Genomic DNA, 12117 nt, shown 5'->3' with positions numbered 1-12117 from the left:
TGAATCAAAGGTCAGCATGCTGTATCAATGCGCTCATGCAATCCACCGGAACTGACACAAGTCGGTTGCAGTAATTATAACCAGATAAATTGTTGAGATGCCCTTGAATATTGCGATATAAATCCCCAAACAGTGTAACTGAGGTAAAGACAGAATGAAAAAGCGCGCACGCTCGAATCGAGGGGTTTATACCCGTGGCAAGGCACGAAACAATTGCAGACGATAAAGCGCAGGCGGTGGCACAAGAGTGTGAAGAATATTGAGCTTTCACAAGATTTGACAATTTTCGGGAATTAGAAGTTTTTGTGGCTCTAGGGGACAATTTCATTGGGAATTGAGGACCCGGTGGAGGAAAATGAGAGTCAGTGAACTCGGGAATAAGGGGGACAGGTGGAATAATCAATAGGGGCGTGCGGGTGAGTGAAATACGTCGGGAATTACAACTGCAACTGTTGCTTATGGAGGATTTATCGGTTTTGACTGTGAATTTATGCAAAAGCTGGCGGGATTGATGTGTTTCTTTGAGATTGAAGGGAAGTCGGGGCTGGGAGACAGTCGGAGGAGTTTTCTGTGAGTGGAATGTGTGGGAATGAACTGATTTGTCGAGATTAATTAGTCAAATCAGTGAGGGAAGACTATTTTGTTATTATTTTTTCAAGTGTAAAAAGTGGAATTTTATGTTTTTGGCATTTGGGAGTTTACAGCGGGAGTGGGGAATTTTGTGAGATGGTTAGGAATATTTTTCTTTGGGAATTTCCTCGGCTGTAGAAATGTATTTTGAAGTTTTCCCCTAGAATTAATAATTGACAGGCTTTTTGGATACTTTCTAATGGTCTTTCATTTTCTTCTTTTCATGTGTAGAAAATGAAATGTCCAAGAGGACACCTAAAATCAGGTATTTATCAACTATTATATTACTGATTCTGTTTAAAAATAGTAGCAGATGCATTGTTGAAGTTTCAACTGGTGATTTCAATCACATCCCCTTTAAAATGAGAAGCATCCGCTTATTTTTATTCATTATAAATTAATATTATACAGAGACTTACTTTGAAGATAACACGCACGAATATATTTAATAGAAAAACCTAGCAAATTCGTTAGAAAATTCTATTGAATGTCTATTGACCTTTCTATTAATTTTTTGATGATTCTATTGGCATGTTCAATAGAAAATGTTCAATAAAAAAATCAATAGAATTAGATTTTTCTATGTAACTTTTTTCTTCAGATATTTTCTATAGAATTTCCTCAGCCTAAATTTTCTTTTTTTTTGTGCTATTTTTCTTTTCTTCTCATTAAGAAAATCGAAAAAAAAACTTTGAGCCGACAAAATTCTATAAAAAATATCTCAGTAGAATAAGTCATATAGAAAAATCGAGTTCTATTGACTTCTTCTATTGAATAATTTCTATTAAACATTTCAATTTTTTAACGAATTCGCTAGGTTTTTCTATTAAATTTTGTCATTCGTGAAATGCCAAATGAGCTGTTTAAGGAGAATATCTTTAACGACAAAAAGATCTTTTGAACGCAGAGAAAAAAGTTTTATTTTTAGGGACCCATATCTAATTTTTAACAATTCATCATGAAATTTCAGCGATAAAAGGCACCGATGAGGGTCATTCTAGTAAATGTCCAACAATAATTGGTGACATGACTCTGAAACGCAATAACTTTTTTTCTCTGTGAGCTTTCAACCCATAACTATGCATAATTCCAATCGTCTATGCATTTCTTAAAGCTCCGAACACGTGAGGAAGCCCCCAACCATGACAGTCGCCCGTGATAAAAATCCCTCGAGCTTCGTTGTACCAATATCTCCAGCGAGAAAGAGTCCCTGGCCCAGTGGCATCGACTCAAGCTGGGATAATAACAGCGGTGCAACGTCTTCCTCGTGGCCTGAAGACATTGAGGAAGTTGCGACGAAAAAAGTACTGGACTTGTGGAACGCTGTTGAAAGAATTCTTTACAAAGAGGATAATGAGGAGGAGGCGTTGGCCCAGGGGAGTGTCGCGGAGGAGTGTATTCAGTGGAGGACACAGATCCCACATTTTAGAGTCGTTGGGAAGAAGATGAATATTCAAGTTGTTGATGAAGATGGGGAGATTTGTACAGCGGAATTGGGGAGAGACCTTCAGAGCAAAAATGAGGAGATTAGTGATAGTGGGAAGAAAGTAAATCCTTCCTTTTCCAAGATAAATTTTCATTTTATCACTTCCAATTTTTTTTTTCCAGAAATTTTAGGGTATAAGTACGAAAAATGCTGATGCATAATCCTAGCGCTTTTTTAAAGCAATTCTATTGAATTTTATTGAAATTCTATTAAAAATTATGTAACTTTAACGTGCTAAGTTTTTTTTCTTGAGTTTTTATTATGAGGAATAAATGGAAAGGCACTAGAAAAAGTTGGAAAATTTATGCTCAAGAAATTCTATAGAAAAATAAAAAATCTATAGACTTTCTTGAATCAAATATTTGTCAAAAAAATGACTGAATAAAATTGTACAATCGTCAATAGAATTGACGCAAGAAAAATAGAATTTATTAATAGAATTCTTATAGATTTCCCATAGGAATTCAATAAAACTTCTTAATTCGATTGAAAAATAAGTATCTATTAAAAAATATATAATTTTCACGTGCGTTTCTCGATAGATTTTTTCCATATAACTCACTTTATTGAGATTATTTGCAAAAGAATTCTTGAATAAGAATTTTATAATTTTTTTCAACTTTTTATTACGAGAAACCAATAAAAATACAGCGAAAAAGCTTAAAAAATTTATGCTCTAGAAATTCTAAAGAGCAATACAAAATCTATGGACTTTTTTCTATCAGATATCTGTTAACAAAATGACGGGATAAAATCGCATAATCCTCCATAAAATTCCTTAAAGAACAGCCCACGGTTTTTCTATTTATTTTTACCATACATGCGATATTGCCTCGTCTGTCCGTTTTACCACACTTTTCCCAATTCAACAAAAGAAAAAAAAATAGAAACACAATTACTGATGTGAATTCAATGAGTTTTTGTTCACTCTAAACAGAAAGAAGTTCCATTTTCAAGCGAAAATTAATAACATTTCTGTAATCAAGCATTACTATCGGTTTTATCGGTTCGATCGCCCCCTCAAGATGCGTAAAAATCTCGTTTATATTCAAATAACAAAGGGATTCTTTCCTTTCAGAAGCCCACATCATCAAAACGAAGCAAAGACCTCAAAGAAAAAATCATAGATCTCCTGGTAGATTACATAATGGATGAAGTAGAAAAGGACGATATACCGTCAGACACATCAAAGGACCTAGACGACGTACTCCGTATAACTCCAGCGCCAACGTACAGTGGTAGAAAGACATTGAAATCGCGCGAACTAAGTAATTCAAGTAGAAATCGTAGTGCCAATAGAATAAAATCGTTCGAATTGACTGAACTGATTCCCAATAGTAAAGCTTTCAAAAAACTACCGCAAAATGCCAAAAACTCAATTGACGATAATAATGAGGATGAGGATGATGATGTCTCGAGTGTTGATACGAATCAGCTTGGTAGAAATAAACTTGGGACTGTTTTTAATAAGAAAATTGTTGTCAGTCCTGTGCCATTTGCGGTTACAACGCGCGAGAGTTTTTGCACGTTGAGAACAACACCGATTAAATATGCTGGACATCTACTAGAGCTTACGACACCTCAGGGTGAGCACTGGCTTTGCATTCAATTCATTAATTTACCTGTTCATTTATTCATTCACGTATTTATTTTTGCAAACAGACGTATGAGAAAATTGCAGACAAAAATTACGTGCAGTTGATAAAAAATTCTATTAGCTTTTCACTGTTTGGTATGAGAAATGCAGTGGCTTCTCCATTATTCAGAGGAATTATGCGATGGAGGAAGATCAATAGATTTCGATTTCTCTATTCAATCTATTCAGTTGGTATTTTCTCTACAAGAAGTTGCTGATAATAAATTGCACATGTTTTTATTCACTGTTCTTCCCTAGTCTCTGGTGGTCATTTTTTAAATTATAATTCCCCTGATTTTTACGTTCTATAACAACAAATACCCTTGGAAATGGGGGATGAATAGTTTCATTCATTTAACCGATTTTATAGAAAAATCCAAATCAAGCTGAATTTGCAAGAAACATCATGAATTCAATTTTTGGATAAAAAGTCCCATTTGTTAATGAAAATTAGCATTTAGTCGAATAATTCAGGGGTCAACTCAAGGTAATTTCGTATATTTTCACCTGAGCATGAGATATCTGCCCAGATTTGAACAGAAACCGAGCAAATGTCGTCATTATAAAAACATAAAAAATTCTGCTATTGAAAAATCAAGAAAAAAACGTGAAAGAGGGAAATCGATGCCTAGGAATTTTTTTAGAAAAATTTCAGTAAAATGGATTTTTGATTTAAAAAATAGTCATTTTTTATCAATTATCTTGTGTACTGGACTGAATTCTTGTTATTTACTTGGGCACCTGTGAATTCACACGTATAATTTTTGAGTCTGTTCATCGAGTTCCTCACCTAATTGATTTAATTTCTGAATAATTTATATCATTATGGATGTAAACAAAAGGGTTTTATTCCGATGAGGGTTCTCATGTAGAACCAAAGCGCAGACTCACTACTTAATTCGATTCATGTCTGATTAGATCGTTGACCACGAGGTCACCTCACATCCAACTATTACGTGTTCTATATTAACATTTATATTTAAAAAAAAACATGGAAAAGCTGCTTAATTTTTTCTGCAAATCGATTAAAAAATAAAATTTCCAGTAGAATCTCAGAAATGCGCGTTTTTCTCTACGATTTTTTCATGCGTGCAACAGAAAATCATAATCAGTCCTCCACTATCATTTCCCCATTCTTATAAATTCAGAAAATCTCTGTCTCTGTAAATATTCCGAATTCAACAGCAGATAGCTCAAATTTGATTGACATTTTTAACAAACCAAAACGTAAAAATTTTGCGGAGACCTCTACATTTCACGATATCCATCAAAAGCCCATGACATTGATAAATGAATAGCTGTAACTGATTTATTGGTCGATAAGAGTTTACAGAAATATGAGTTCAGCGTCTAAAATTAACTCAGCAAAGCGTTTGACCCTTTCCAAATTTCCCCAGCGGCACTCGTCAGCCTGACAGGTCCCAATGTCCCCTTCAGTCTGTCCTGAGTGGGGTGAAATTGACATTTTTGACATTGTTTTCGATGTTCATAGCCCAACGACAAATTCATCGATTTAGTTCAGTCTAGGTTCATTACAAAGTGAACGGATTGTACTTTTAAGGAGATAAAATATCCCATTTCCCTTGAAATTCAACGTATCATTAACATTTCAAAAAAATTCAACATGTCCAGCTTACCCCATTCACGCCTACCCCTTTGATCATCATTTCCTCATTCCTGTAAATTCAAAAAAATTCTGTTTAACAAACAAAAAATAACAAAACGTCACATTTTTAACAATGCAAAACGTAAAAATTTCGCCGACTCCCCTACATTTCACGATATCCATCAAAAGCCCATGACATTGATGAATGAATAGCTGTAACTGATTTGTTGGTCGTTAGGATTTTACAGAAATATGAGTTCAGCGTCTAAAATCAACTCGGCAAAGCGTTCGACCCTTTCCAAACTTCCCCAGCGGCACTCGTCAGCCTGGCAGGCCCCAGTGTCCCGTTCAGCCTGTCCAAAAAACGTTCGCCTTGCCCCCATCGATCCCTCGAGATTGCCCAGCAGTAATAAAAATAGGTAATAGAATGTAATCAAAAAATCCGGCCAGCTCGACCATTTACCGTCACGCCATTCATTTTAACTTGTCGCATTATACCAACAGGTCAGTGGCCCTACCAGCATTACCTCAGCGGCACAAAAATTCACTCAGTCCAATTTCTCGGCCATTCAAGGTCACGTCCGCGGATAATTTCACAGTCGTGAGTTTGGAGATTCAGGGCAAGCAGATCGCACAATCTGCAAAGCCCAATTTAATCCAAAATGGATGGGGTAATCCGAGAACACAGAGGAGGAAAAAAAAGGTGGAGAACGAGTGATCGATCTCGAGTGGCCTAGACTGATGAATAAAGTTTTGTGATTGGCGGAGGAATTTTATAACGTTGTTGAGGAATTTGAGAGAGTGATTGCACTTTTTTTAGAGTAACCACTGCAGGGGGAGTCCTCTATGGCACATGAGTTCGATATTAATTGATGATCGATCTACCTCACTTTTGTAATTGTTGAGCTTGAGGAGGTGGCAACAGCTGCAGTGTGGCGGAATGTATTTTTTAATAAATGTTATATGAAAGTAGTTGACAGACGACTTTATCATTCATCCAGATTATTTCTTTAGGATTTATGGAATCGAGAAATTTCTCAACTGCTCTTTTGACATTTTCAGATTTATTTGCGAAATAAATTGTAGAATTGGGTTAATTGAAGAAAATTGACACAAATTTATTTATTTATTTTAAATGAATTGTAAAATTGAGTTAATTTTTTTCAAGTATATGAGTACTGGGGATGTCCTCTTGCACATTATTTATCAAATAAGGGTTTAATTGCAAGAATGCACAGGATTAAACAAATAATCAATTCTTTAATCTCTCAATATCATAAATTATTACTGCTGTCATCGCAGAATTCAATAGTTTCTCGATCACACTGAGTCATTTCGATTTTGTTAAGCAATTTTGAAAATATTTTCGCTTTTTGGAGTTTATACATGAGTTCGATATTAATTGATGATCGATCTACCTCACTTTTTAAATTGAAGTTCAGAATGTGGCGACAGCTGCGATGGAACCGAATGTTTTTTAAAAATAAACGTTATATGAAAATAGTTGACACAAATTTATTCATTTATTATTTCTTCAATTTACTTATTTATTTATTTTAAATGAATTGTAAAATTGGGTTAATTTTTTTGTCACAGTATATGAGTATTGGGGATGTCTTCTTGCAAATTATTCATCAATTGCAAAAATGCACAGGATTAAACAAATACTCAATATTTTATTCTCTCAATGTTATAGCCATATTGGAGAGAGAAAAAAATTAACATAATTATTACCAGGAAGGCTTTCTGGCATTGTTAAACAAATCTAGTGCTCATTCCCAAGATAATTACATAATCAATAAATATTCAATGGGTGTTCCAACTTTTGTTCCTGTCGCAAGTACAATTTTTCTCTCATACGACGTGTTACGAAATAGTTGACCTGAACTACTAGAATTAATCTCCTGTCACTCCCCCAAAAATTCCTCCATCAATCAACTAATTTCGGGGCGACTCCTCAAAAATAGTTGAACACTAGTTGTCAGGATTTGTTCCAACAGAATCAGCGAATAAATTCCCTCGTCCCCACAGAAAGAACCGGAAAATTAATCACCAAACTATTGAATTTCTCCCCGAGGCTTCCCAGGTACAGTTCAAAAATAACTTTGAAACTTTCTCCCGAACAATGATAAAAACTCTCTGCTCCCAAATTCACCCCGTGTTATCCCCCGAAATTACCATGCAAATAGCTTTACCCAGTTATGGATAATTAATCAGTAAAATTCAAACATCTGGCGTTGGGACAGGAGAGTGTTACGACAAGGAAGTCTAGCCCAGAGGATGAGCTTGTTTCAGAGCAAACTACAAAAGAGCAACTACGAGCACACGGTCGCTGATATTTAGTGATGTTGCACTGTACGTTTTGTATCTGAAAAGCATCGGGGGTGAGCGCAGAAGCGAGAGCTTTCGGCGGGGATGCTGCGAGTGTACCCAAAGACCACCCTTCCTGCTGACACTCAGTAACGCGCGAATGTCCCAAGACAGCACGTGTGTCCCTCTCTTCTCGATAGTATTCCCTCTCGCGAAGGAGGTTCAAATTTCAGAAATAGAAAAATGCAAAAAATTTAACGAAATTAGATCGAATTTTTTTTAATGAAGGATTAAATTATTCGGGTTTTTTTCTTCAGTTTTGAGGACTTGTTGGGGGAAATATGATGGTGACTTACGGTAAGGATTTCGGGGGTTCTGAAGAACCACCTGAGAGCCCTAACTACGTCAGGCCTATGGAGAGCAATCTGGAAATCCTCATTAGGATTTTAGGAGTTATCACTGCAATCAGTGAGTTGAAAAATTTATTGAACCGTTTGGTATTTCAACTTTTAGTTCGAGTTGTTTGTGAAGTGCATGCGAATTCGGTAGAAAAGTCTATTGGAATTCTATAGGAATTCTATGGAGTTTCTATAGAATTTGTATTGGAATTCTATTGAAAAATTCTATTTTTTTTGCACTGATTTTATTGAATATTCGGTAAGATAAAATCAGTAGATTTCGAATTTCTGTTTGAATTTTTCTCTTGAGATTTTTTCTATAAGAATGCTGGAGCATCAATTTTCTAAGGTTTTTCCACTCGGATTCTGTAATGCAAAACAAAACAAAATCCAACGGAAAAAACTGGGAAAATTTCTGTCCAATAATTCTAATAGAAAAAATCTCAAGAGAAAAATTCGAACAAAAATTAAAAATATATTTATTTTTTCCTATCAAATGTGCAATAGAATCAGCGCAAAAAACAAGTAGGTTTTTTCAATCGAATTCCAATAGAATTTTCTAGCGAATTCGCAAGGTCTTCTATTGAATTTTTTCATGACTCAAGTTATGCGAATAGCTGATTTACAAGAGAAATATTCCGCGTAAACCGCATAAGAGGAAACATAAAAAATAGAAAATTGGTTTTTAGAAGGAATTTTTCAGGAAAGATTTCGAATACAAGGTATTTTGATAATTTCTAGAAATCTTTCATGGAAAAAAATGATTTATTATTTACGGAGAGGGAAAGAATCACGCACGAGAAATTTTCATAGAAAAATCGAGTGGATTCGACAGAAAATTCTGTTGAATTTCAATAGAACTTCTTTTGAAAATTCTATTCGTCATCGTCCGATTCTATTGAAGAACTCCGCAACTGTATCGCGCGTTTTTTATATAGAAAATTATTTATAAAAAAACTCAAAAATAACTCAAAAATTAGAGGCCTTGGACTATTTTAATATTTCAAGCGTCTGCGGAGCAAACGATCATCAAACAATTAATTTTTTTCGACCAATTATTCGTTTTTCGACGCATGTAATCGATCTTCAATGCATGATCAATCTCACTTAAATAGCCTGGGAATTTTAAAACTCATAGTCGTCTCCCCTCAATGAGATGAAAATGGCAAAACACTCAATAACTTGCTATCAATTAGTAATAATTGTTACTCTGTCATGAAATGGATCCATTACCGTTAAAAAAATCGCTCACTCACTGAAATCAATAATCTACGAATATCCAGTTACATTCGCCATTCCGTTAATGATCAATTAAGAATTATTATTCCAATATTTCTGCTCTCATTACAAGGTCGAGAAATTACCGAAATAAATCAACGGATCATGCCATTCACTCACCCCGAGTCATTTTAATTGAACTATCTTCATTTCGTGATAAATGAAATGGCAACAACAAAATATGAGGCATAGTTGATCATTATGAATTATCGGTGAATTAATCGACCAGCAATCAATGCTACTTGATATACAAAGTGTTGGCTCAGGGCACACACCAGTCATCCCAGTTTACGTAGAATTCCGATAGCTTCAGAACGGTTTGATGCGAAATGCCTCCTGCCTCGAATGTTGAATTATCCAATTCTGTCTCTCTTACAAGCCTGTCGCTTTGATTGCCCATGACAATAGTATTTTCCCTGAGTCCGTAATTTTACTCAAAACAATGGTAAAGACGCCGCAGTTTACATTTGTGGATTTCTCATTCTCCAGTGTAAACATTTATTTGAATTCGAGAGCAATTTCTAACTGTTGTTTAACAACTCATCAACTGTCTCCGGGGGCTATTTTAAACTTTGACTCGTCATTGCTGGAGGTTTTGAGAGGAGAGTGCGGAGATTGAAGTGGGTTTTCGAAAAAATTTTCAAAACTAATTATAGCGAGAAAAGTTCTGAGATTCTTTGAAATCTTTGAGTTTCAGAACTGTTGTAAAAAATCCAGGAAATAGGTGAACGTTATGATTTTTTCAAGATTTTCCCTACGCATACAAAACGTAAAAGTAATGGAATAGGCTTTTCCAAGATTTTTTGCAAAACAACACAGAAAAAATTCGGAGGAAAAAATACATTTTTCAAGTTCTGGAAATTTTATGGTTTGAAATGCAGTTTGTACGTGACAGTGCAGACTAATTTACGCGGAAAACAGTAATTTCTATGAAGCATTATTTATGCATCACAATTACGTCTCTCGATTTCTATGGTACCTTTTTCGCAACTTTGTTCTTTGTGTATCCGTAATATTCAGGGAACTCTAGTATTTTTCAATTTAACGAGTGAAAAATTCAGAAATCAAGTGGGTTTGTCATCAATTCCTACACTGAGAAACATTTTCCAAAAAAATTTATAAGCTAGCACAATTAACGAGTCACATCTTGCACACGTGGAGAAATTATTGTGTAGAAAAAATTCTTATGCAGTACGAGGAAAATTATCGCTCAGCACCGGAAAAATTATTGGGGGTACCATAATTTTTCTGGTGCCGCACGAGAATTCTCGCGCGAGCATACTCCGAAGAATCAGAAGAAAAATCGTAAAGCGTAGGAATTTTGCCCTTAAATTTCGGCGATTCAGTCCCTAATTTTTAAAGTTATTCTCGTTAGGGTTAAGAATATTCTCGGGATATCTCCACAAATTAGGAAAAGTCTAGATAAAAATTAGCGAGTTATCCCCAAAAAGCTGAAACTTTCTCCTCTTTGACTAAAAATTGTATAAAAACATTCTGATTTCCCGTAATTTTTACTTCAATCTAGTACAATTGTACTTAAATTGAACTGAATTTATTCTCTTTCTTGAATTGATGTTTTTTCTTAGTCTCAAATCATTCTACTCACCTTTCGAGTATTTTTGTAAACATCTGTAAAATGCTATTAAAATAAAAAAATTATGACAATTTCCGCAAATAAATTTTGAGGTTTCCGGTGAAGATGATGAACTAGGCCACTATTCTTAATGAAACACTCGTCCAACTTTTGTTCAACAACTCATCAACTGATTCCGTGGGAAATTTCAAACTTGAGCGCGTCTTGTTAGAGGTTTTCATTTCGTTTGGAAATTCGTTAGCGAAAATTACACTTCTTAGTGCTTTCATAACTGAATGCGACAATTCTGAGAGCAGCGCTGATGATTGATAATCCTGGCGAATGAAATGGCCCATTTATCAAGAAAAGAACATGTTCAATGAATATTTCCTTTTCATTATTCAATCGTATTACTCAACAACTCTTCATGAATTTTTATCACACTCAAAATACTAAAAATGTGATTCTCAGAACATGAATTGTATCGAAAAGAATGTCCCACTTGGATACCCTCAACCCGCGGAGCGTTATATACGAATAATTTTTCTCGTTAAAAAGTTTACTCCCCGTAGAAGCAAAAGGGGGAGGACTTTTCTTTGCGTTGATTAAACAGGGAATCCAGGGAAATATTGAACAGCCAGATTCCCAACACGAATTGTACTTTAATAAGTTAGTTTAACATCGGCTCGAGCGAACCGGGTATACACAACAATGGCGAGGACTAGGGGAGGGGTTATGTAGGAGTGCAAACGAACTCCGGAAGTTTTTGACAGGAAGAAATATGGGGCTGCTTGTTCCGAAATGCGAGACGATTGCCTTCATAATGATGTTGATGTTGATGATTGAGTACGTGGATAGAATCGCCCGTTCATATTAATTTCATTATTCATTTCTGGGTTCAGGTTTTGGTAGTTGACGTCATGAATTAGTGGTTAATGCGCGATATTTCGATTTTTATTGAATTTTCCGTGGGCTCTACGAAAGAATAAATATTACAGAATCAAAAGTAGAATCTTAGGATTTTTATTGTAATATTGAAGATGGACATGGATCACTTGGGAACGACAAAATAACAAAACAGAAAAATAAATTCTCCTCCCAAGAAAATGAGTCCTTGGCTGAAGTAATTTTCTTTCTCAGTATCAATTTACCTGATGCCTTTTAACCTCCATCAAATAATTAAATCAACTTTGACAGTCA

At 35.1% G+C, this 12117-nt stretch overlaps 2 protein-coding genes across 5 annotated transcripts in view; both read left to right on the top strand.

Annotated features, from left to right (window-relative positions):
• Positions 1–222: 222 nt before the first annotated feature.
• Positions 223–6288, top strand: LOC107041447. Of its 4 annotated transcripts, none has more exons than XM_015262027.1 (6): positions 223–416; positions 862–895; positions 1745–2177; positions 3195–3702; positions 5597–5777; positions 5863–6288. In XM_015262027.1, exons 2-6 carry the CDS (start codon positions 870–872, stop codon positions 6074–6076), a joined length of 1362 nt encoding a protein of 453 aa, XP_015117513.1. In that variant the 5' UTR covers positions 223–416; positions 862–869; the 3' UTR covers positions 6077–6288. The 4 variants fall into 4 exon arrangements, with proteins under 4 accessions (XP_015117513.1, XP_015117512.1, XP_015117511.1 ...); XM_015262026.1 differs by having other exon boundaries at positions 223–570; XM_015262025.1 differs by having other exon boundaries at positions 223–729.
• A 1548-nt stretch (positions 6289–7836) lies between these two features.
• LOC107041449 overlaps positions 7837–12117 on the top strand; it is a 51687-nt gene continuing 47406 nt past the window's right edge. The window contains exon 1 of the mRNA XM_015262031.2: positions 7837–8136. Coding sequence (XP_015117517.1) covers positions 8010–8136 — 127 coding nt within the window. The 5' untranslated portion in view covers positions 7837–8009. The remainder of the gene's footprint in view (positions 8137–12117) is intronic.

The sequence above is a fragment of the Diachasma alloeum genome, unplaced genomic scaffold (assembly GCF_001412515.2).
Source record: "Diachasma alloeum isolate Michigan unplaced genomic scaffold, Dall2.0 Dall_scaffold_00365, whole genome shotgun sequence".
Taxonomy (NCBI): domain Eukaryota; kingdom Metazoa; phylum Arthropoda; class Insecta; order Hymenoptera; family Braconidae; genus Diachasma; species Diachasma alloeum.
Note: the sequence above shows the minus strand (reverse complement) of the source record. Positions and strands in the feature narration are given on the sequence as shown.